Source organism: Bombina bombina, chromosome 4 (genome assembly GCF_027579735.1).
Source record: "Bombina bombina isolate aBomBom1 chromosome 4, aBomBom1.pri, whole genome shotgun sequence".
NCBI classification, from domain to species: domain Eukaryota; kingdom Metazoa; phylum Chordata; class Amphibia; order Anura; family Bombinatoridae; genus Bombina; species Bombina bombina.
In genome coordinates this window covers 928,172,064-928,198,786 of record NC_069502.1, presented here as the reverse complement: position 1 = coordinate 928,198,786, position 26,723 = coordinate 928,172,064, and the positions used below count along the sequence as shown (strand labels likewise).

At 41.2% G+C, this 26,723-nt stretch overlaps 1 protein-coding gene across 2 annotated transcripts in view; it reads left to right on the top strand.

Moving 5' to 3' along the window:
* MTR (5-methyltetrahydrofolate-homocysteine methyltransferase) overlaps positions 1-26,723 on the top strand; it is a 600,857-nt gene that overhangs the window by 33,290 nt on the left and 540,844 nt on the right. For both annotated transcript variants that reach the window (XM_053711885.1, XM_053711884.1), the window contains exons 2-5: positions 7,886-8,097; positions 8,743-8,832; positions 19,170-19,239; positions 26,318-26,410. In XM_053711885.1, the coding sequence (XP_053567860.1) occupies positions 7,886-8,097; positions 8,743-8,832; positions 19,170-19,239; positions 26,318-26,410 (465 nt within the window). The remainder of the gene's footprint in view (positions 1-7,885; positions 8,098-8,742; positions 8,833-19,169; positions 19,240-26,317; positions 26,411-26,723) is intronic.

Below are 26,723 nucleotides of genomic sequence, written 5' to 3'. Positions count from 1 at the left end.
TATTTAGGAGGCACCATTGGCTTCAGTACAGCCAAACAGCTAGGACGTTCCATGCCGTTCTAACGGAGCTAAAGCTTGGAGAGCACTAAAGGTAGGAAGGAGTTAATTACAACATGGCAGCAGTCTTTGCAAAAGAGTTACTAACTATGTTATACATATAGTGTTCAAGATATGTGTACACTTGTGAGCCTACCTCAGTATGCTCTCATGGAAAGGAGATAAGCTTTAAGAAATATAGATACCAAGGGAAAGAGGTATATTGGATAATAGAAGTAAATTTGGTATGTATATGTTGTATCTGAATTGTGCATTTGATTTTGATGTAAACTTTTTTGTTTAGCACTAAGTTTCATATATATTTATCAAATATTACATATGTTTTTCATTAGTTGTACATATATGCACTAGATATTGTAGATACTGCCTCCTTCACTGAATATAACGTAAAGCAAGTGCAATATTGCATGAGATCCTGTATATGCGGGTTTATTTGCACGCTATGATAAAATATCAACAGTAGAATACATAGCAGAATCCAGTTGGCTAATTGTACTTAATTTCAGCTGTTTATTCTGTATTGCATCTCTGGTCACAAATACGATAGTAGTTCATCTAACCTCTGTAGTTGCAGAACATATTGTTTCTCCACTAAGTGTATTTTGGCAGTTCTCTGAATCGAAGCTTATGTTTAAAGGTAAAGAGACAAAAAGTTGCGTAAAAGAACCACAATGTAAGACAATTGTGATAAGGTGGTGATGTTTGAACTATGGCTGGGCGATATGGGCAAAAAAAATAAATCGAAATTTATTTTTTGAGAAAAAAAAAAAACGCGAATGCGATTTAATCGCGATTTTCTTATAAATGACTGTAACACCTTCATTTTGCATTCTAAAGTTTATTTAACACTACAGAATCTTAATGTCCATGTTTCTTTTGCATGATGTACCGGGTCCACGGATTCATCCTAACTTGTGGGATATTGTCCTTCCTGACAGGAAGTAGCAAAGAGATCACCACAGCAGAGCTATCTTTATAGCTCCCCCCTTAGCTCCACCCACTAGTCATTCTCTTTGCTGGCTCTAAGCAGGAAGAGTAAAGAGAAGAGGTGTTAAACTGTTAGTTTTATTTTATCTTCAATCAAGTGTTTGTTATTTTTAAATGGTACCGGTGTTGTAATATTTACTCTCAGGCAGGACATAGATGAAGATTTCTGCCTGGAGGATGATGATCTTAGCATTTGTAACTAAGGTCCACTGCTGTTCCCACAGAAGCTGAGGAGTACAGGAAAACATCAGTGTGAGGAAAGGTTTCTTGCTATACAGCAATGAGGTATGTTCAGTCATATTTTCTGCAGAGACTGTGTTAACTCAGAAAGGCTGACAGTGTCCCCATTAGGGGAAGGGTAAGCATTAATCCTAGTGTTATCAGAGGTTTTTACTAGCTTGCATAAAGGGTTAATTTTTTGCGGGCACTCAGTTTATGTGAATTTGGGACAAAAGTTTTTGTGTCTGGGAGTAACAGTTTCTGTTTTATGGAACATTTGATTGAGGGTTCTTTGGGGTTGTTTATAACCCACATGGCTTTCAGGCAGGGTTTGTTAGTTTTGTGTAGGCCCCAGCAACATCGAGTGAGGTGGGCGAGGCCTGCATTTACAAGCAGCAAGCAACTTCTTCTGAGGGACTAATTGAAGCTTTAAACCCCATATTATCGCTTCCTAAGGGCAGGTAGGGCTACAGCGGAGCTGTGGCAAGGTGCTAATAGGGTTTTTTAACCGGTTTTAGACAAATTTCAATCCGTTTTTTTCATTTGGGGGTCTATTGCTTTTTTACTTGTGGTGCAATCCTTCTAATGCTTAGTGGGTACACTGGTAAAATTTCAGAAAAATTGAAGCAATTTTAACCTGTTTTGCAGTTTGTGTATGCTTTTTTTTTTTTTTTTTCCTCTTAAAGGCACAGTATCGTTTTTGCAAATTGTGTTTTTAATTTAATTAAATAAAGTGTTTTCCAAGCTTGCTTGCTTTATTACTAGTCTGTTAAACATGTCTGACACTGAGGAAACTCATTGTTCAATTTGTTTAGAAGCCATTGTGGAAGCCCCTCTTAGAATGTGTCCCACTTGTACTGATATGTCTATAAATTGCAAACGGCATATTTTGACTTATAAAAGTTTGGCATTAGATGATTCTCAGACAGAAGGAAATCAGGTTTTGCCATCTAGTTCTCCCCAAGTGTCACAACCAGTAACGCCCGCACAAGCGACGCCAAGTACTTCTAGTGCGTCTAATTCTTTCACCTTTGCAAGATATGGCTTTAGTTATGAATACTACCCTCACAGAGGTTTTATCTAAGCTGCCTGGGTTGCAAGGGAAGTGCAGTAGCTCTGGGTTAAGAACAAATGCTGAGCCTTCTGATTCTTTAGTAGCCGTATCCGATATTCCCTCACAATGTTCTTAAGTAGGAATGAGGGATTTGCTGTCTGAGGGAGAGATTTCTGATTCAGGAAAGATGTTCTCTCAGACAGATTCAGATATGACGGCATTTAAATTTAAGCTAGAGCACCTCCACTTATTGCTCAGGGAGGTTTTAGCTACTCTGGATGATTGTGACCCTATTGTAGTTCCAGAGAAATTGTGTAAAATGGACAAATATTTAGAGGTACCTGTTTACACTGATGTGTTTCCGGTCCCTAAGAGGATTTCGGACATTGTTACTAAGGAGTGGGATAAACCAGGTATTCTGTTCTCTCCCCCTCCTGTTTTTAAGAAAATGTTTCCCATTTCTGACACCATAAAGGACTCATGGCAGACGGTCCCTAAGGTGGAGGGAGCTATTTCTACCCTGGCTAAGCATACAACTATACCTATTGGAGACAGTTGTGCTTTCATTGATCCTATGGATAAAAAATTAGAGGGTCTCCTAAAGAAAATTTTTGTTAATCAAGGTTTTCTTCTTCAACCTATAGCATGCATTGCTCCTGTAACCACTGCAGCTGCCTTTTGGTTTGAGGCTCTAGAAGAGGCTCTTCATATGGAGACCCCACTAGATGATATTTTGGACAGAATTAAGGCTCTTAAGTTGGCAATTCTTTTATTTCAGACACCGCTTTTCATCTTGCTAAATTAGCGGCTAAGAATTCAGGTTTTGCTATTTTAGCGCATAGAGCGTTATGGCTTATGTCCTGGTCAGCTGATGTGTCATCTAAATCTAAGCTTTTGTCCATCCCTTTCAAAGGTAAGACCCTATTCGGGCCTGCATTGAAAGAGATCATTTCAGACATTACTGGAGGTAAGGGTCATACCCTCCCTCAGGATAAGTCAAATAAGACAATGACCAAACAAAATAATTTTTGTTCCTTTCGGAACTTCAAGAGTGGTCCCTCTACCTCTTCCCCTGCTGCAAAGCAAGAGGGGAACTTTGCTCAATCCAAGCCAACCTGGAGACCTAATTAGGCTTGGAACAAGGGTAAACAGGCCAAAAAGCCTGCTGCTGCCACTAAGTCAGCATGAAGGGCTAGCCCCCGATCCGGGACCGGATCTAGTAGGGGGCAGACTCTCTCTCTTTGCTCAGGACTGGGCAAGAGATGTTCAGGATTCCTGGGCAGTAGAAATTGTAACCCAGGGATACCATCTAGATTTCAAGGATTCCCCTCCAAGGGGGAGGTTCCATCTTTCTCAATTGTCTGTAAACCCGACAAAAAGAGAGGCGTTCTTACGCTGTGTAGAAGACCTTTTTACCATGGGAGTGATCTGCCCAGTTCCAAAAGCAGAACAGGGGCAGGGGTTCTACTTCAATCTGTTTATAGTTCCCCAAAAGGAGGGAACCTTCAGACCAATTCTGGATCTCAAGATCCTAAACCAATTCCTAAGAGTTCCATCTTTCAAGATGGAGACCATTCAGACTCTCTTACCATTGATCCAGGAGGGTCAATATATGACCACCGTGGACTTAAACATTCCTATCCACAAAGATCATCACCAGTTCCTCAGGTTCGCCTTTCTGGACAAGCATTATCAGTTTGTGGCTCTTCCTTTCGGGTTGGTCACGGCACCGTGAATCTTCACGAAGGTGCTAGGGTCCCTTCTGGCGGTTCTAAGGCCACGGGGCATAGCAGTGGCGCCTTATCTAGACGACATTCTAATTAAAGCGTCGTCCTTCCAACTAGCCAAGTCTCACACGGACTTTGTGTTGGCCTTTCTAAGGTCTCACGGGTGGAAAGTGAACGTAAAAAAAGAGTTCACTTCCCCCCCTCACGAGTTTCATGTCTAGGGACTCTGTGGACATGAAAATATTTCTGACAGAGGTCAGGAAATCAAAGATTTTGTCCACCTGCCGAGCTCTTCATTCCATTCCTCGGCCGTCAGTGGCTCAGTGTATGGAGGTAATCGGACTAATGGTAGCGGCAATGGACATAGTTCCGTTTCCTCGCTTGCATCTCAGACCACTGCATCTATGCCTGCTCAATCAGTGGAATGGGGATTATGTGGATTTATCTCCTCAGATAAATCTGGATCAAGAGACCAGAGACTCTCTTCTTTGGTGGTTGTCACAGGATCATCTGTCCCAGGGAATGTGTTTCCTCAGGCCAGAATGGGTTATAGTGACGACAGACGCCAGTCTTCTGGGCTGGGGTGCAGTCTGGAATTCCCTGAAAGCTCAGGGTTTGTGGACTTGGGAGGAGGCTCTCCTACCGATAAATATTCTGGAATTGAGCGATATTCAATGCTCTCCAGCCATGGCCTCAGCTGGCTTTGGCCAGATTCATCAGGTTTCAGTCGGACAACATCACGACTGTGGCTTATATCAATCAGGGCGGAACAAAGAGTTCCTTAGCAATGATAGAGGTCTCAAGGATAATCCAATGGCCAGAGGCTCACTCTTGCCATCTGTCAGCGATCTATATCCCAGGTGTAGATAACTGGGAGGCAGACTTTCTAACTCGTCAGACTTTTCATCCGGGGGGAGTGGAAACTCCATCCGGAGGTGTTTGCTCAGCTGGTTCGGCTATGGGGCACACCAGAGTTGGATCTGATGGCGTCTCGTCAGAACGCCAAACTTCCTCGTTACGGCTCCAGGTCAAGGGATCCTCAGGCTGTACTGATAGATGCTCTAGCAGTACCCTGGTCGTTCAACCTGGCTTATGTGTTTCCACCTTTCCCTCTCCTTCCACGTCTGATTGCCAGAATCAAACAGGAGAGCGCATCAGTGATTTTGATAGCGCCTGCGTGGCCACGCAGGACTTGGTATGCAAACCTGGTGGACATGTCATCCCTTCCACCATGGTCTCTGCCATTGAGACAGGACCTTCTGATTCAAGGTCCATTAATGCATCCAAATCTAATTTCTCAGCAACTGACTGCTTGGAGATTGAACGCTTGATTCCATCAAAGCGGGGTTTCTCTGAGTCAGTCATAAATACCTTGATTCAGGCTTGAAAGCCTGTTACCAGGAAAATTTATCATAAGATATGGCGTAAATATCTTTTTTTTGGTGCAAATCCAAAGGCTTCTCCTTGAGTAAAATCAGGATTCCTAGGATCTTGTCTTTTCTCCAAGAGGGATTGGAGAAAGGATTATCAGCTAGTACCCTAAAGGGACAGATATCTGCTCTGTCTATTTTGTTGCACAAGCGTCTGGCAGATGTTCCAGACGTTCAGGCTTTAGTTAGAATTAAACCTATGTTTAAACCTATTGCTCCGCCATGGAGTCTAAATTTAGTTCTTAGAGTTCTTCAGGGGGTTCCGTTTGAACCCATGCATTGCATAGATATTAAGCTTTTATTTTGGAAAGTTTTGTTCCTAGTTGCTATCTCTTCAGCTCGAAGAGTTTCTGAACTATCTGCATTACAATGTCACTCTCCTTATCTTGTGTTCCATGCTGATAAGGTGGTTTTGCATACCAAGCCTGGGTTCCTATCTAAGGTTGTTACTAACAGGAATATCAATCAAGAAATTGTTGTTCCTTCTCTGTGTCCTAATCCTTCTTGTAAGAAGGAACGTCTGTTGCACAACTTGGACGTGGTTCGTGCTTTGAAATTTTATTTGCAGGCAACCAAAGATTTTCGTCAAACATCTTCTTTGTTTGTTGTCTATTCTGGAAAGCGTAGGGGTCAAAAGGCTACAGCGACTTCTCTTTCCTTTTGGCTGAAAAGTATCATCCGTTTGGCTTATGAGACTGCTGGACAGCAGCCTCCTGAAAGGATTACAGCTCATTCTACTAGAGCGGTAGCTTTCACATGGGCTTTTAAAAATGATGCTTCTGTTGAACAGATTTGGTCGTCGCTTCATACCTTTTCAAAATGTTATAAATTTGATACTTTTGCTTCTTCGGAGGCTATTTTTGGGAGAAAGGTTTTGCAAGCAGTGGTGCCTTCCGTTTAAAAGGTTCCTGTCTTGTCCCTCCCTTCATCCGTGTCCTAAAGCTTTGGTATTGGTTATGATGAATCCGTGGACTCTGTGCATCATGCAAAAGAAAACAAAATTTATGCTTACCTGATAAATTTCTTTCTTTTGCGATGTACCGAGTCCACAGCCCGCCCTGTCTATTCAAGACAGACAGTATTTTTTTATGTAAACTTCAGTCACCTCTGCACCTTATAGTTTCTCCTTTTCTTCCTTGGCCTTCGGTCGAATGACTGGGGGGTGGAGTTAAGGGGAGCTATATAGACAGCTCTGCTGTGGTGCTCTCTTTGCTACTTCCTGTCAGGAAGGACAATATCCCACAAGTTAGGATGAGTCCGTGGACTCTGTACATCGCAATAGAAAGAAATTTATCAGGTAAGCATAAATTTTGTTTTTGTTGCATTGTCAAACCCCCAAATACTGTAATGTGATGATTCTTATATTGGATCCAAAAGAGAAAGTAATATTTAAAGGGATAGGAAAGTCAAAATTAAACTTACATGCTTCAGATAGAGCATGTCATTTTAAGACACTTTTTTAAATTCACTTCTATTTTCAAATGGGCTTCGTTCTTAGTATCCTATGTTAAAAATGAATACGCACATATCGTACACTAGTGGGAGCTGCTGCTAATTGGTGCCTGCACACATTTTGTCTTTTGTGATTGGCTAACTAGATGTGTTCAGCTTCCAGCCAGTAGTACAATGCTGTTCCTTCAGTAATGGATAACAAGAGAATGAAGTAAATTTGATATTAGAAGTAAATTGGAAAGTTGTTTAAATTTGTATGTTCTATTTAAATCATAAAACAATTTGGGGGTTTTCTATCCCTTTAAAGTGAATGTAAATTTTGATGCTAAAGTGCCCAGTTCTTAAAAATTCGATTAATATCAGGGGCACTTTAATTCATCAAAATTTACATTTCACTTGTGTTGTGAAAAAAAATACTTACCTTTTAATCTTGACAGCCGCTCCAGTTTCCGCCGGTCGGCGCAAGCCACTTCTGACGTCAGAAATGATGAATCGGTCATCCTCCAATCATGGCTTCCACCCGGGGGAATCGGTTTCTGATTCAACGCTGTGATTGGAGGAAGCCGGATTCCTCATTTTAGTCCCAGGAAGAGGCTTTGTGACGGGTGGAGGAAGCTCGAGCGGCTGTCAAGATTAAAAGGTGAGTTTTTTTTTACATTCACTTTAAAGTATTCATAGAAGAGAGATTTTTTATTTTTTTTTTCCCTTTAGTGTAAATGAGAATATAGCAATGCTGCTCAATAGTAGTTGCCCTCATTGTAGGATTTCTTGCATTCTCAAGATTCTTTTTAATGAATATTTATCTGGACTGGGAGACATGACTTAAATACATTTTTTTTTTTGTATGCAAATGTTTCGCAGTTCAGTGCTTAATTACTGATATATACTATCCATGTATAAAATGTATTTTAATTCATATGATTTGGTACTAATTTCCTCTTGTTTTTGGCTCATTTAAGCTGTCACTAAGAACCTTCAGGAAGAACTGGATGGAATATTACGTGAAAGGATAATGGTTCTGGATGGGGGAATGGGCACCATGATCCAGCAACATGCCCTGTCAGAGGAGAGCTTCAGAGGGGCCGAGTTTGCAAATCATCCTAAATCGCTGAAAGGAAACAACGATATACTAAGTATTACTCAACCAGAGATAGTTTACAAAATCCACAAGGTACAGTAATGCAAATACAGCTTGTTCTTCATCGTATTTCTAACCACACCATCAAACGCACACATTTGCATTCATTTAGAATCCTTCCCTCTTTCTGTTACTCCTCATTTTTTTTTTTGTCCGCTCCATGTATTTGACCCTTTCAAACTTTCTATTCCATAGAGTTAATTTTAAAAAAAAAATCCTCATTGTACTTAAAGGGACATGAAACCATACTTTCCAATGTATTTCTGTAATCTAATTCGGTTATTTCTCTTGGTATCTTTTGTTGAAAAGCGTACCTAGGTAGGCTCAGGATCTGGGAGCTAGTTGCTGATTGGTGGCTGCGCATATACCTCTTTTAATTGGCTTCCTGATGTGTTCAGCTAGCTCCCAGTAGTACATTGCTGCTCTTTCAATAAAGGATACCAAAAGAATGAAGCAAAATTGATAATAGAAGTAAACTGAATAATTGTTTAAAATTGAATGGTCTGCCTGAATTGTTAAAGAAAAGTTTGGGGTTTCATGTCCCTTTTTAAGAAAAATTTATCTGGGTTATACCTCTGTATTTGGTGAGAAAACTTTCAGTTTTCAATTGTGCAGATTGTTATGTTTAATTAAAAAATAACTTCTGAAAACTTTTTTTTTTTCTCCTTCTAATTGCAGGAATATTTGCTTTGTGGAGCTGATATCGTGGAAACGAACACATTTAGCAGTACAAGCATTGCTCAAGCAGACTACGGTCTTGAATATATGGTTAGGAGTCCAATTAGCTTTATTGCTATCTTCTTAAAATGTGGAAAATGTCTGTTTCAAAACTATTTACAGCATTCAAGGTCAACAATTTGTAGGAGCTTTGAGACATTGTTTTCAGTTGTGTTTTCTCCAACATAGGTGTGTCCGGTCCACGGCGTCATCCTTACTTGTGGGATATTCTCTTCCCCAACAGGAAATGGCAAAGAGCCCAGCAAAGCTGGTCACATGATCCCTCCTAGGCTCCGCCTACCCCAGTCATTCTCTTTGCCGTTGTACAGGCAACATCTCCACGGAGATGGCTTAGAGTTTTTTAGTGTTTAACTGTAGTTTTTATTATTCAATCAAGAGTTTGTTATTTTAAAATAGTGCTGGTATGTACTATTTACTCTGAAACAGAAAAGAGATGAAGATTTCTGTTTGTAAGAGGAAAATGATTTTAGCAACCGTTACTAAAATCGATGGCTGTTCCACACAGGACTGTTGAGAGGAATTAACTTCAGTTGGGGGAACAGTGAGCAGACTTTTGCTGCTTGAGGTATGACACATTCTAACAAGACGATGTAATGCTGGAAGCTGTCATTTTCCCTATGGGATCCGGTAAGCCATTTTTATTACAGAGTAAATAAGGGCTTCACAAGGGCTTGTTAAGACTGTAGACATTTTCTGGGCTAAATCGATTCATATATAACATATTTAGCCTTGAGGAATCATTTAATATGGGTATTTTTGTAAAATTATATCGGCAGGCACTGTTTTAGACACCTTATTCTCTAGGGGCTTTCCCTAATCATAGGCAGAGCCTCATTTTCGCGCCGGTATTGCGCACTTGTTTTTGAGAAGTATGACATGCAGTCGCATGTGTGAGGAGCTCTGATACATAAAAAAGACTTTCTGAAGGCGTCATTTGGTATCGTATTCCCCTTTGGGCTTGGTTGGGTCTCAGCAAAGCAGATACCAGGGACTGTAAAGGGGTTAAAGATAAAAACGGCTCCGGTTCCGTTATTTTAAGGGTTAAAGCTTCCAAATTTGGTGTGCAATACTTTTAAGGCTTTAAGACACTGTGGTGAAATTTTGGTGAATTTTGAACAATTCCTTCATATTTTTTCGCAATTGCAGTAATAAAGTGTGTTCAGTTTAAAATTTAAAGTGACAGTAACGGTTTTATTTTAAAACGTTTTTTGTACTTTGTTATCAAGTTTATGCCTGTTTAACATGTCTGAACTACCAGATAGACTGTGTTCTGAATGTGGGGAAGCCAAGGTTCCTTCTCATTTAAATAGATGTGATTTATGTGACACTGAAAATGATGCCCAAGATGATTCCTCAAGTGAGGGGAGTAAGCATGGTACTGCATCATTCCCTCCTTCGTCTACACCAGTCTTGCCCACTCAGGAGGCCCCTAGTACATCTAGCGCGCCAATACTCCTTACTATGCAACAATTAACGGCTGTAATGGATAATTCTATCAAAAACATTTTAGCCAAAATGCCCACTTATCAGCGTAAGCGCGACTGCTCTGTTTTAGATACTGAAGAGCATGAGGACGCTGATGATAATGGTTCTGATATGCCCCTACACCAGTCTGAGGGGGGCCAGGGAGGTTTTGTCTGAGGGAGAAATTTCAGATTCAGGGAAAATTTCTCAACAAGCTGAACCCGATGTGATTTCATTTAAATTTAAGTTGGAACATCTCCGCGCTTTGCTTAAGGAGGTGTTATCCACTCTGGATGATTGTGAGAATTTGATCATCCCAGAGAAACTATGTAAAATGGACAAGTTCCTAGAGGTCCCGGGGCCTCCAGAAGCTTTTCCTATACCCAAGCGGGTGGCGGACATTGTAAATAAAGAATGGGAAAGGCCCGGTATACCTTTCGTCCCTCCCCCCATATTTAAAAAATTGTTTCCCATGGTCGACCCCAGAAAGGACTTATGGCAGACAGTCCCCAAGGTCGAGGGGGCGGTTTCTACTCTAAACAAACGCACCACTATACCCATAGAAGATAGTTGTGCTTTCAAAGATCCTATGGATAAAAAATTAGAAGGTTTGCTTAAAAAGATGTTTGTTCAGCAAGGTTACCTTCTACAACCAATTTCATGCATTGTCCCTGTCACTACAGCCGCGTGTTTCTGGTTCGATGAGCTAGAAAAGGCGATCGATAGTGATTCTCCTCCTTATGAGGAGATTATGGACAGAATCCGTGCTCTCAAATTGGCTAATTCTTTCACCCTAGACGCCACTTTGCAATTGGCTAGGTTAGCGGCGAAAAATTCTGGGTTTGCTATTGTGGCGCGCAGAGCGCTTTGGTTGAAATCTTGGTCAGCGGATGCGTCTTCCAAGAACAAATTGCTTAACATTCCTTTCAAGGGGAAAACGCTGTTTGGCCCTGACTTGAAAGAGATTATCTCTGATATCACTGGGGGTAAGGGCCACGCCCTTCCTCAGGATAGGTCTTTCAAGGCCAAAAATAAACCTAATTTTCGTCCCTTTCGTAGAAACGGACCAGCCCCAAGTGCTACGTCCTCTAAGCAAGAGGGTAATACTTCTCAAGCCAAGCCAGCCTGGAGACCAATGCAAGGCTGGAACAAGGGAAAGCAGGCCAAGAAGCCTGCCACTGCTACCAAGACAGCATGAAATGTTGGCCCCCGATCCGGGACCGGATCTGGTGGGGGGCAGACTCTCTCTCTTCGCTCAGGCTTGGGCAAGAGATGTTCTGGATCCTTGGGCACTAGAAATAGTCTCCCAAGGTTATCTTCTGGAATTCAAGGGGCCTCCCCCAAGGGGGAGGTTCCACAGGTCTCAATTGTCTTCAGACCACATAAAGAGACAGGCATTCTTGCATTGTGTAGAAGACCTGTTAAAAATGGGAGTGATTCATCCTGTTCCATTAGGAGAACAAGGGATGGGGTTCTACTCCAATCTGTTCGTAGTTCCCAAAAAAGAGGGAACGTTCAGACCAATCTTGGATCTCAAGATCCTAAACAAGTTTCTCAAGGTTCCATCGTTCAAAATGGAAACTATTCGAACAATTCTTCCTTCCATCAAGGAAGGTCAATTCATGACCACGGTGGATTTAAAGGATGCGTATCTACATATTCCTATCCACAAGGAACATCATCGGTTCCTAAGGTTCGCATTCCTGGACAAGCATTACCAGTTCGTGGCACTTCCTTTCGGATTAGCCACTGCTCCAAGGATTTTCACAAAGGTACTAGGGTCCCTTCTAGCGGTACTAAGACCAAGGGGCATTGCAGTAGTACCTTACTTGGACGACATTCTGATTCAAGCGTCGTCCCTTCCTCAAGCAAAGGCTCACACGGACATAGTCCTGGCCTTTCTCAGATCTCACGGATGGAAAGTGAACGTAGAAAAGAGTTCTCTATCTCCGTCAACAAGGGTTCCCTTCTTGGGAACAATAATAGACTCTTTAGAAATGAGGATTTTTCTGACAGAGGCCAGAAAAACAAAACTTCTAAACTCTTGTCAAACACTTCATTCCGTTCCTCTTCCTTCCATAGCGCAGTGCATGGAAGTAATAGGTTTGATGGTAGCGGCAATGGACATAGTTCCTTTTGCGCGCATTCATCTAAGACCATTACAACTGTGCATGCTCAGTCAGTGGAATGGGGACTATACAGACTTGTCTCCGACGATTCAAGTAAATCAGAGGACCAGAGACTCACTCCGTTGGTGGCTGTCCCTGGACAACCTGTCACAAGGGATGACCTTCCGCAGACCAGAGTGGGTCATTGTCACGACCGACGCCAGTCTGATGGGCTGGGGCGCGGTCTGGGGACTCCTGAAAGCTCAGGGTCTTTGGTCTCGGGAAGAATCTCTTCTACCGATAAATATTCTGGAACTGAGAGCGATATTCAATGCTCTCAAGGCTTGGCCTCAGCTAGCGAAAGCCAGGTTCATACGGTTTCAATCAGACAACATGACGACTGTTGCGTACATCAACCATCAGGGGGGAACAAGGAGTTCCCTGGCGATGGAAGAAGTAATCAAAATCATTCAATGGGCGGAGACTCACTCCTGCCACCTGTCTGCAATCCACATTCCAGGGGTGGAAAATTGGGAAGCGGATTTTCTGAGTCGTCAGACATTACATCCGGGGGAGTGGGAACTCCATCCGGAAATCTTTGCCCAAATTACTCAATTGTGGGGCATTCCAGACATGGATCTGATGGCCTCTCGTCAGAACTTCAAGGTTCCTTGCTACGGGTCCAGATCCAGGGATCCCAAGGCGACTCTAGTAGATGCACTAGTAGCACCTTGGACCTTCAAACTAGCTTATGTATTCCCGCCGTTTCCTCTCATCCCCAGGCTGGTAGCCAGGATCAATCAGGAGAGGGCGTCGGTGATCTTGATAGCTCCTGCGTGGCCACGCAGGACTTGGTATGCAGATCTGGTGAATATGTCATCGGCTCCACCATGGAAGCTACCTTTGAGACGAGACCTTCTTGTTCAAGGTCCGTTCGAACATCCGAATCTGGTCTCACTCCAGCTGACTGCTTGGAGATTGAACGCCTGATCTTATCAAAACGAGGGTTCTCAGATTCTGTTATTGATACTCTTGTTCAGGCCAGAAAGCCTGTAACTAGAAAAATTTACCACAAAATATGGAAAAAATATATCTGTTGGTGTGAATCTAAAGGATTCCCTTGGAACAAGGTAAAGATTCCTAAGATTCTATCCTTTCTTCAAGAAGGATTGGAGAAAGGATTATCGGCAAGTTCCTTGAAGGGACAGATTTCTGCCTTGTCTGTGTTACTTCACAAAAAGCTGGCAGCTGTGCCAGATGTTCAAGCCTTTGTTCAGGCTCTGGTTAGAATCAAGCCTGTTTACAAACCTTTGACTCCTCCTTGGAGTCTCAACTTAGTTCCTTCAGTTCTTCAGGGGGTTCCGTTTGAACCCTTACATTCCGTTGATATTAAGTTATTATCTTGGAAAGTTTTGTTTTTGGTTGCAATTTCTTCTGCTAGAAGAGTTTCAGAATTATCTGCTCTGCAGTGTTCTCCTCCTTATCTGGTTTTCCATGCAGATAAGGTGGTTTTACGTACTAAACCTGGTTTTCTTCCGAAAGTTGTTTCTAACAAAAACATTAACCAGGAGATAGCCGTGCCTTCTTTGTGTCCGAATCCAGTTTCAAAGAAGGAACCTTTGTTGCACAATTTGGATGTTGTTCGCGCTCTAAAATTCTATTTAGATGCTACAAAGGATTTTAGACAAACATCTTCCTTGTTTGTTGTTTATTCTGGTAAAAGGAGAGGTCAAAAAGCAACTTCTACCTCTCTCTCTTTTTGGATTAAAAGCATCATCAGATTGGCTTATGAGACTGCCGGACGGCAGCCTCCTGAAAGAATCACAGCTCATTCCACTAGGGCTGTGGCTTCCACATTGGCCTTCAAGAACGAGGCTTCTGTTGATCAGATATGTAGGGCAGCGACTTGGTCTTCACTGCACACTTTTACCAAATTTTACAAGTTTGATACTTTTGCTTCTTCTGAGGCTATTTTTGGGAGAAAGGTTTTGCAAACCGTGGTGCCTTCCATTTAGGTGACCTGATTTGCACCCTCCCTTCATCCGTGTCCTAAAGCTTTGGTATTGGTTCCCACAAGTAAGGATGACGCCGTGGACCGGACACACCTATGTTGGAGAAAACAGAATTTATGTTTACCTGATAAATTACTTTCCCCCACGGGTGTGTCCGGCCCACGGCCCGCCCTGGTTTTTTAATCAGGTCTGATAATTTATTTTCTTTAACTACAGTCACCACGGTATCATATGGTTTCTCCTATGCAAATATTCCTCCTTTACGTCGGTCGAATGACTGGGGTAGGCGGAGCCTAGGAGGGATCATGTGACCAGCTTTGCTGGGCTCTTTGCCATTTCCTGTTGGGGAAGAGAATATCCCACAAGTAAGGATGACGCCGTGGACCGGACACACCGTTGGAGAAAGTAATTTATCAGGTAAACATAAATTCTGTTTTTTTTTTTTTTTTGTGGCTAACAAGAGATATGAAAGGATTACAGTTTTTTTTAAAGGGACCGTAAACTCCTTGAAATTTGTATATAAAATGTTTAGTTATAAGTAATAAAACAACTTTGCAATATACTTTCATTATTTATTTTGCCCCCTTTGCATTCAATTAAGCTCTGAAAATTTAGGAATTTCTAATTCTCAGAATTTAAAATGCACCTTGCTGACTTCTCTAGGTTAAGCCTGCTACATATTTTTCCTAAATGGCTTTAATTGATAAAACCCACTGCAAAACATTGCTTTTGCTAACTAAAACCTAGATTGGCTTCTCAAAATAAGGTTAGTGGAGTTTGGCTATTGAAAAATAATTGCAGTTCAATTCTTAATTTGTTTTAAAAATGCTTAGATTTGGCTCATATGTTATTCTATAGCAACACAATAGAAATATCTTGTAATTACAAGTTGTTTACTGTCCCTTTTTATATAGCTTGTCCTAACCAAACATTTTTTTTTATAGGCTTCTAGACATGTTCCTCTCCACCAATAGAACTGAGAGAGTTGTCATTATTAGCCCTGTCTTGCTCTCTCTCCACTGCCTTTGAAATGTACTTAAAGTACCATAAAACAGGTTGAGATCTGTGCATATCCTAAAAGGGCTAATTAAAAAATAGTTTGCATACAAAAATTATTTAAAAATCGCTGGCAAGTATTTTAAAATTTTCAAAAATACTTTAAAGGGACACTGAACCCAAGTTTTTTTTCTTTCATGATTCAGATAGTTCATGCAATTTTAAGCAACTTTCTAATTTACTCCTATTAATTTTTCTTCGTTCTCTTGCTATCTTTATTTGAAAAAGAAGGAATCTAAGCTATTTTTCGGTTCAGTACCCTGGATAGCACTTGTTAGTTGGTCAGTTAAATTAATCCACCAATCAGCAAGAACAACCCAGGTTGTTCACCAAAAATGGGTCGGCATCTAAAATTACATTCTTGCTTTTCAAATCAAAAGAGAATGAAGAAAAGTTAATAGGAGTAAATTAGAAAGTTGCTTAAAATTGGTCCCTTTAAATAGCCATGCTGTCTGGAGCAGTCTACGCCACTGGGGGGGGGGGAGTTAGAGCTTTACAATTCGGAAACTTTAAAAAAGGGTTAATGGCGAGGCACTGCAGTATAAATTTGCAGGTAAAGTAATTAAAGTACGTTATTATATTTTGTCTCTATCCCAACTTGTTTTATGTCTCTTTAAAGGGTCGGTGCACTGTAGAATTTGTTTCCCCTTAATGTGTTTGCAATTACTTTGTTATACCAGCTGCAAAGTTTCTAATGTATAGGAAATTATAATTTATGTTGGCATTTGCATATGAAATAGTAGTTTCTGCTTATTGAAACCACAACCCAATACAATGAGGTGTAATTGTAGGGAGAACAGACCTCTATTACGCAAAGTCATCCTTATTTTATTTTTCACAGTTTACTCACAGGCTAATAATTGAAAATTGACATTTTAGTACCTCTGTCACAGTCCACACTTGGAGCATCTAAACCTTCTTGTTTACATATTTTTTTTTTTTTTGGTAACAATTGCTTAAAATGAATGTAAATTTTAATGAATAAGTACCTGGGTTTTTAAAAATACTATTAAAAACAGGGGCACTTTCATTCATTAAACTTTACATTGAGGCGATTTTTTTTTATTTTTTTTAAATACTTAGCTTTTTCTTTAGGAAAACCAGTCCGGCGATCCTCTGTCCACAGCTCCTCTGTACTTAGCACAGCAATTATAAATCTGTCTTCCTCCAATCGTTGCATGCACCATAAGGCGTCCAGCTTGTGTGGCAAAGCAACTATTGTAGGAAGGCGGATTCATCATCAATATGCTATGTACAGCAGGGGAAGTGGGTGGAGGATCGCCGGTCTGGTTTACCTAAAGAAAAAGGTAAGTATTTTTAAATTGAAGCTTTTTTTTTTTTTTTTTTTTTTAGTTTAATGAATGAAAGTGCATCTGTTTTTAATAGTATTTTTAAAAACCAGGCACTTATTCATTAAAATTTACATTCTTTAAGTACAGAAATTTTCAGTATAGGTGGGGATACAAAAGGCAGAATCTGCTATTTAAAAACAGAATTTATGCTTACCTGATAAATTACTTTCTCCAACGGTGTGTCCGGTCCACGGCGTCATCCTTACTTGTGGGATATTCTCCTCCCCAACAGGAAATGGCAAAGAGCCCAGCAAAGCTGGCCATATAGTCCCTCCTAGGCTCCGCCTACCCCAGTCATTCGACCGACGGACAGGAGGAAATATATATAGGAGAAACCATATGGTAACGTGGTGACTGTAGTTAGAGAAAATAATTCATCAGACCTGATTAAAAAACAGGGCGGGCCGTGGACCGGACACACCGTTGGAGAAAGTAATTTATCAGGTAAGCATAAATTCTGTTTTCTCCAACATAGGTGTGTCCGGTCCACGGCGTCATCCTTACTTGTGGGAACCAATACCAAAGCTTTAGGACACGGATGAAGGGAGGGAGCAAATCAGGTCACCCAAACGGAAGGCACCACGGCTTGCAAAACCTTTCTCCCAAAAATAGCCTCCGAAGAAGCAAAAGTATATAATTTAAAAAAAATTTGGTCAACAGGAACCTCATTCTTGAAGGCCCATGTGGAAGCCACAGCCCTAGTGGAGTGAGCTGTGATACTTTCAGGAGGCTGCCGTCCGGCAGTCTCAAAAGCCAATCTGATGATGCTTTTAAACCAAAAGGAAAGAGAGGTAGAAGTTGCTTTTTTACCTCTCCTTTAACCAGAATAAACAACAAACAAAGAAGATGTTTGTCTAAAATCTTCAGTAGCCTCTAAATAGAATTTTAGAGCACGGACAACGTCCAAATTGTGTAACAAACGTTCCTTCTATGAAACTGGATTCGGACACAAAGAAGGTACAACTATCTCCTGGTTAATATTTTTGTTGGAAACAACCTTCGGAAGAAAACCAGGCTCAGTACGTAAAACCACCTTATCTGCATGGACCAGATAGGGCGGAGAACACTGCAGAGCAGATAACTCAGAAACTCTTCTAGTGGAAGAAATTGCAACCTAAAACAAAACTTTCCAAGATAATAACTTAATATCTACGGAATGTAAGGGTCCAAACGGAACCCCTTGAAGAACTGAAAGAACTAGATTAAGACTCCAGGGAAGAGTCAAAGGTCTGTAAACAGGCTTGATTCTAACCAGAGCCTGAACAAACGCTGAAACGTCTGGCACAGCTGCCATCCTTTCACAAAAAACGTTTTACAATAAAACCGTTACTTTAAATTTTAAACTACATTTAAACACCAAAAAACTCTAAGCCATCTCCGTGGAGATGTTGCCTGTGCAACGGCAAAGAGAATGACTGGGGTAGGCGGAGCCTAGGAGGGACTATATGGCCAGCTTTGCTGGGCTCTTTGCCATTTCCTGTTGGGGAGGAGAATATCCCACAAGTAAGGATGACGCCGTGGACCGGACACACCTATGTTGGAGAAATGACAAAATAAAGGTAAATAAGTTATTTGTAAGCAATATAATACACTACAGCAGGTAAAATGAACAGTTGTAAACACATTAAGGGGGGATTAGAGTACACTGTCCCTTTAAAGGGCCATTACTAATAATAAAAAAAATGAGAGCAGAAATGTTACATGCTGTTTTTTTTTCCTGGGTGACAAAGTAAACTGTTAAAACTGAACCTAGCTGTAAATGCATATTTATATATATATATCTGACACTGTTGTCCTCATATTAATGCACACTGACTGATACAGACAACACTCGCAGCTATGCAGAAAAAAAATAGCAAACAAAAGCTAAAACCTGTTTAATTGCTCCCCTTCAGATGGAGCAAAACATTTCTCCTTAATAACTAAAAAGACTGGAGACACTTGAAGAGCATAACAAGCTATACAAGAAAATGAATAGATAACATTATTTGGTACAGCAATGTAATTTTGAGTTAATTGTGACATAATTTTTTTTATTTATTTTTGCTTATGTAAACAAATGTTTGAACTATTAAAGCTTTTAACATTTGGGAACAGTTTGCATATTTTTAATGACTTTCCTATTTTGGGCTCTTGTTTCTCACTCCTTTTATTCTGTCTCTTCCTGGTAGTTTATTCTATTTACTTATTTATTTTTTCTATTGGTCTGTATACTTGGTCTTGCCTGGCTTTCTCTTGGTAGTGGTGTTAGTAGTATTTGTCATATGATACTCCTATGAGGTACTCTTATGTCCACGGGGCTATTACATACAGGGGTATTGATTCCTTCTTTATTTCATGTTTTTTTCCTTTATAATTCTGTATTGTTTTTTCAGGCATATCGTTTGAACAAAGTTTCAGCAGAAGTAGCCAGAAAAGCAGCAGATGATGTTACTGCTGAAACAGGTAGAATATATTATGGTATCTCCTTTTTTTTTCTTTCTTTCTTTTTCTTCTTCTTCTCACTTTCCCATAAAACCGGATTTGTAGATGCCCACTAAACAGTAGAGTAGGTGGAAACACCGCACATATTCTTAATACTCCTGTATATAACCCATTTCTCTTGTTAAGTGTAGTCAGTCCACGGGTCATCCATTACTTATGGAATATATCTCTTCCTAACAGGAAGCTGCAAGAGGATCACCCAAGCAGAGCTGCTATATAGCTCCTCCCCTCACATGTCATATTCAGTCATTCTCTTGCAGCCTAACTAAAGATAGGTCGCTGTGAGAGGTCTGTGGTGTTTTTTAACTTAGTTTATTTCTTCAATCAAAAGTTTGTTATTTTAAATGGCAACGGAGTGTGCTGTTTGTTCTCAGGCAGCATTAGAAGAAGAATCTGCCTGCGTTTTCTATGATCTTAGCAGACGTAACTAAGATCCACTGGCTGTTCTCATCTGAGGAGTGAGGTAACTTCAGAAAAGGGGAATAGCATGCAGGCCCCCCCTGCAAATGAGGTATGTGCAGTAAATTATTTTTCTGAGGAAAGGAATTGACTGAGAAAATACTGCTGATACCAATGTAACGTAAGTTCAGCCTTAAATGCAGTGATAGCGACTGGTATTAGGCTGATGAGTGTGTGTACACTGAATGTATTTTTCTAAGGAATGGAATTGACTCTGAAAATACTGTTAATACTGAAATAATGTATGAGCCTTAACTGCAGTAAAGGCGACTGGTAGCAGGCTTATTAATAACACTTCATAACTTTTCAAATGTATGTTTAAAACGTTTACTGGCATGTTAATCATTTTTTGTGAGGTACTTGGTGATAAAACTTATTGGGGCATGATTTTTACCACATGGCCATCTTTGTTTTCTGCATAGAAACAGTTATCTGAGCTTCCCCACTGTTGTAATATGAGTGGGAGGGGCCTATTTTAGCGCTTTTTTGCGCAGTAAAAATTCAGTCACAATCTGTCTACTTCATCCTCCATGATCCAGATCGTCTCTAGAGAGCTCAGGGGTCTTCAAAATTCATTTTGAGGGAGGTAATCAGTCACAGCAGACCTGTGACAGTGTGTTTTGACTCTGATAAAAACGTTAATTATTAAATTGTTATCCGTTTTTGGGTATTAAGGGGTTAATCATCCATTTGCTGGTGGGTGCAATCCTTTGCTAACTTAATACATTTACTGTGAAAAATTGGTTGCTATAACTATTTTGGTTCATTGTTATTTCAACTGTGACAGCTTTTTGTGCTTCTTAAAGGCACAGTAGCGTTTTTTATATTGCTTGTAAATTTATTTAGAAAAGTATTTCCAAGCTTGCTAGTCTCATTGCTAGTCTGTTTAAACATGTCTGACACAGATGAATCTCTTTGTTCACTATGTTTAAAGGCCAATGTGGAGCCCAATAGAAATTTGTGTACTAATTGCATTGATGTTACTTTAAATAAGTCAATCTTTACATGTAAAGAAATTATCACCAGACAACGAGGGGGAAGTTATGCCGACTAACTCTCCTCACGTGTCAGTACCTTCGCCTCCCGCTCAGGAGGTGCGTGATTTTGTGGCGCCAAGTACATCAGGGAGGCCCTTACAAATCACTTTGCAAGACATGGCTACTGTTATGACAGTATTATCTAAATTGCCAGAATTAAGAGGCAAGCGCGATAGCTCTGGGTTAAGGACAGAGCGCGCGGATGAGGTGAGAGCCATGTCAGATACTGTGTCACAGTTTGCAGAACATGAAGACGGAGAGCTTCATTCTGTGGGTGACGGATCTGATCCAGGGAGACTGGATTCAGAGATTTCTAATTTTAAATTTAAGTTTGAGAACCTCCGCATATTGCTAGGGGAGGTATTAGCGGCTCTGAATGATTGTAACACGGTTGCAATTCCAGAAAAATTATGTAGGTTGGATAGATACTATGCGGTACCGGTGTGTACTGACGTGTTTCCTATACCTAAAAGGCTTACAGAGATTAACAAGGAGTGGGATAGACCTGGTGTGCCTTTTTCCCCTCCTCCCATATTTAGGAAAATGTTTCCTATAGACGCCACCACACGAGACTTATGGCAGACGGTCCCTAAGGTGGAGGGAGCAGTTTCTACTTTAGCTAAGCGTACCACTATCCCGGTAGAGGATCGTTGTGCCTTTTCAGATCCAATGGATAAGAAATTAGAGGGTTACCTTAAGAAAATGTTTGTTCAACAAGGTTTTATCTTACAGCCCCTTGCATGCATTGCGCCTGTCACTGCTGCGGCGGCATTCTGGTTTGAGTCTCTGGAAGAGGCCATTCGCACAGCTCCATTGGATGAAATTATGAACAAGCTTAAAGCACTTAAGCTAGCTAACGCATTTGTTTCTGATGCCGTCGTACATTTAACCAAACTTACGGCTAAGAACTCCGGATTCGCCATCCAAGCGCGCAGAGCGCTATGGCTTAAATCCTGGTCAGCTGACGTGACTTCTAAATCTAAATTGCTTAATATTCCTTTCAAAGGGCAGACCTTATTCGGGCCCGGCTTGAAAGACATTATAGCTGACATTACGGGAGGTAAGGGCCATGCTCTACCTCAGGACAGGGCCAAATCAAAGGCCAAACAGTCTAATTTTTGTGCCTTTCGTAACTTCAAGGCAGGAGCAGCATCAACTTCCTCCGCTCCAAAACAGGAAGGAGCTGTTGCTCGTTACAGGCAGGGCTGGAAAGTTAACCAGTCCTGGAACAAGGGCAAGCAGGCCAAGAAACCTGCTGCTGCCCCTAAGACAGCATGAAGAGAGGGCCCCCTATCCGGAAACGGATCTAGTGGGGGCAGACTTTCTCTCTTCGCCCGGGCTTGGGCAAGAGATGTCCAGGATCCCTGGGCGTTGGAGATCATATCTCAGGGATATCTCCTGGACTTCAAAACTTCTACGCGAGGGAGATTTCATCTTTCAAGGTTATCAGCAAACCAAATAAAGAAAGAGGCGTTTCTACGCTGTGTACAAGACCTCTTACTAATGGGGGTGATCCACCCAGTTCCGCGGACGGAACACGGACAAGGATTCTATTCAAATCTATTTGTGGTTCTTAAGAAAGAGGGAACCTTCAGACCAATCTTGGACTTAAAAATCCTAAACAAATTCCTAAGAGTTCCATCATTCAAAATGGAAACTATTCGAACCATCCTTCCCATGATCCAAGAGGGGTCAGTACATGACCACAGTGGACTTAAAGGATGCCTACCTTCACATTACCGATTCACAAGGATCATTATCGGTACCGAAGATTTGCTTTCCTAGACAGGCATTACCAGTTTGTAGCTCTTCCCTTCGGATTAGCTACGGCTCCAAGAATCTTTACAAAAGTTCTGGGCTCACTTCTGGCGGTACTAAGACCGCGAGGCATAGCGGTGACTCTGTACCTAGACGACATTCTGATACAAACGTCAAGTTTTCAAACTGCCAAGTCTCATACAGAGATAGTTCTGGCATTTCTGAGGTCGCATGGGTGGAAGGTGAACGTGGAAAAGAGTTTCTCTATTACCACTTACAAGGGTTCCCTTTTTAGGGACTCTTATAGATTCTGTAGAGATGAAAATTTTACCTGGACAGAGGCCAGGTTATCAAAACTTCTAAATGCTTGCCGTGTCCTTCATTCCATTCCACACCCGTCAGTAGCTCAGTGCATGGAAGTAATCGGCTTAATGGTAGCGGCAATGGACATAGTACCATTTGCGCGCCTGCATCTCAGACCGCTGCAATTGTGCATGCTAAGTCAGTGGAGCGGGGATTACTCAGATTTGTCCCCCCTACTAAATCTGGATCAAGATACCAGAGATTCTCTTCTATGGTGGCTTTCTCGGCCACATCTGTCCAAGGGGATGACCTTTCGCAGGCCAGATTGGACGATTGTAACAACAGACGCCAGCCTTCTAGGCTGGGGCGCAGTCTGGAACTCCCTGAAGGCTCAGGGATTATGGACTCAGGAGGAGAAACTCCTCCCAATACATATTCTGGAATTAAGAGCAATATTCAATGCTCTCCTAGCTTGGCCTCAGTTAGCAACTCTGAGGTTCATCAGATTTCAGTCGGACAACATCACGACTGTGGCTTACATCAACCATCAAGGGGGAACCAGAAGTTCCCTAGCGATGTTGGAAGTCTCAAAGATAATTCGCTGGGCAGAGTCTCACTCTTGCCACCTGTCAGCGATTTACATCCCAGGCATGGAGAACTGGGAGGCGGATTTTCTAAGTCGCCAGACTTTTCATCCGGGGGAGTGGGAACTTCATCCGGAGGTCTTTGCTCAACTGCTTCATCGTTGGGGCAAACCAGATCTGGATCTCATGGCGTCTCGCCAGAACGCCAAGCTTCCTTGTTACGGATCCAGGTCCAGGGACCCGGGAGCGGTGCTGATAGATGCTCTGACAGCCCCTTGGGTCTTCAACATGGCTTATGTGTTTCCACCATTTCCGATGCTTCCTCGTTTGATTGCCAAGATCAAACAGGAGAGAGCTTCGGTGATTCTGATAGCACCTGCGTGGCCACGCAGGACCTGGTATGCAGACCTAGTGGACATGTCGTCCTGTCCACCGTGGTCTGCCTCTGAGACAGGACCTTCTAATTCAGGGTCCTTTCAACCATCCAAATCTAATTTCTCTGAGGCTGACTGCATGGAGATTGAACGCTTGATTCTATCAAAGCGTGGCTTCTCGGAGTCGGTTATTGATACCTTAATACAGGCTAGGAAGCCTGTTACCAGAAAAATTTACCATAAGGTATGGCGTAAATATTTATATTGGTGCGAATCCAAGAGTTACTCATGGAGTAAGGTTAGGATTCCTAGGATATTGTCCTTTCTACAAGAGGGTTTAGAAAAGGGCTTATCTGCTAGTTCGTTAAAGGGACAGATTTCTGCTCTGTCTATTCTTCTACACAAACGTCTAGCTGAAGTTCCAGACGTTCAGGCTTTTTGTCAGGCTTTAGCTAGGATTAAGCCTGTGTTTAAGACTGTTGCTCCGCCGTGGAGCTTAAACTTAGTTCTTAACGTTCTTCAAGGCGTTCCATTTGAACCCCTTCATTCCATTGATATCAAGCTGTTATCCTGGAAGGTTCTGTTTTTGATGGCTATTTCCTCGGCTCGAAGAGTCTCTGAGTTATCTGCCTTACATTGTGATTCTCCTTATCTGATTTTTCATTCAGACAAGGTAGTTCTGCGTACTAAACCTGGGTTCTTACCTAAGGTAGTTGCTAACAGGAATATCAATCAAGAGATTGTTGTTCCATCACTGTGTCCTAACCCTTCTTCAAAGAAGGAACGACTTTTGCATAATCTGGACGTAGTCCGTGCCCTGAAGTTCTATTTGCAGGCAACTAAAGATTTTCGTCAAACTTCTTCCCTGTTTGTCGTTTACTCTGGACAGAGAAGAGGTCAAAAGGCTTCGGCTACCTCTCTCTTTTTGGCTTCGTAGCATAATACGTTTAGCCTATGAGACTGCTGGACAGCAGCCTCCTGAAAGGATTACAGCTCATTCTACTAGAGCTGTGGCTTCCACCTGGGCCTTTAAAAATGAGGCCTCTGTTGAACAGATTTGCAACGCTGCAACTTGGTCTTCACTTCACACTTTTTCAAAATTTTACAAATTTTACACTTTTGCTTCTTCGGAGGCTATTTTTGGGAGAAAGGTACTTCAGGCAGTGGTTCCTTCTGTTTAATGTTCCTGCCTTGTCCCTCCCTTCATCCGTGTACTTTAGCTTTGGTATTGGTATTCCATAAGTAATGGATGACCCGTGGACTGACTACACTTAACAAGAGGAAACATAATTTATGCTTACCTGATAAATTTATTTCTCTTGTAGTGTAGTCAGTCCACGGCCCGCCCTGTCTTTAAGGCAGATCTAAATTTTAATTAAACTCCAGTCACCACTGCACCCTATGGTTTCTCCTTTCTCGTCTGGTTTTGGTTGAATGACTGAATATGACATGTGAGGGGAGGAGCTATATAGCAGCTCTGCTTGGGTGATCCTCTTGCAGCTTCCTGTTAGGAAGAGATATATTCCATAAGTAATGGATGACCCGTGGACTGACTACACTACAAGAGAAATAAATTTATCAGGTAAGCATAAATTATGTTTTTGCCAGATTCATTTAAATTTTTTACCTATGTGGCATAAAGTGGAATGAGTTGGAGCTTTGCTCCACAGAAGTCTTTGAACATGCTTTTCTGCTGCAAAGGACTGGGCGCCACCACAACATTAGGAATAACTACCTATCTGCTGTTGTCATATAACTGCATGTAATAGACACTACTATAAAGAAGAATATGCACAGATACTGATCTAAAAATCCAGTATAAAACAGTTTAAAAACTTACTTAGAAGCTCCCAGTTTAGCACTGTTGAAAAGGTTAGGCTTGGCCACCCAGTGAAAGGGGCTGGAAAAACAAGAAAAGCAGACACTACTCCCTACTCTGCATATGAAAACACAGATAACATTAACAGGAGCCAGAAGGAGAATGTAAATGCGTGTATACATCTGGTACTGGAGCTTGGTTAGGAGTCTGAAAATCAGTTCAATGTTCTTAAAAAAATAAAAAAAAATAAGCAAAACTATACATTGTTACAAAAACACTAACCGTTAGGCTATGTAAATGGATCATCTACAAAACAATTATGCAAAGACAAATCTAGTGTACAAATGTCCTTTTAACTGGTAAATGTCTACTCTTTTATGATACTGTTCATTGAATGTCTCCGTAAAGGTTGTTTAGTTTTGATTCCCATAGTTTAGTTTGTAAAACTGGTGTCAAGCTGTGTATGCAGCTGTGAAAACCTGTAGATTCCTTTTTCCCGGAAAACATACCATAATTTATCCTGTAAATATTACTGTTAATGATTTTGTAAAATGTAGCACAGTTACCCAAATAATACCTTCATCTCTTTGCTTCAATGTTCATGTCTAGCATTGTGTCTAATTGAACATAAGCATAATTGAAATCTTAGAATATCATATGTTGTGATTTTCCAGCGCTTGCTAATCAGTCTTGTTTACTTTTCAGGCATTAAGAGATATGTAGCAGGAGCCTTTGGGCCTACCAACAAAACATTATCTGTCTCCCCGTCTGTAGAAAAACCAGATTATCGAAATATAAGTAAGTGCACCGCATCACATGTTTCTTAAATAAAAAAAATCAGATTGCTGAGATATTGTTTGTAGTATGGTATAAGCTTGTGTATCCTGGTTTTTACTGAGGCATGGTACTGGATTTTTCTAAAAGATGAACTGCAATAGTAGATATCTAAAAGCTAGGATAAAGGCCTTAAGTCCCACAGCAACAGAATTCATTAGTTGCTTTAAAGTTAAAAGCACATGGAAGTCAAAATTAAAGCAATATGAAACCCAAAACTTTTCTTTCATGATTTAGGTAGAACATACAATTTAAAATAACTTTCCAGTTTACTTCT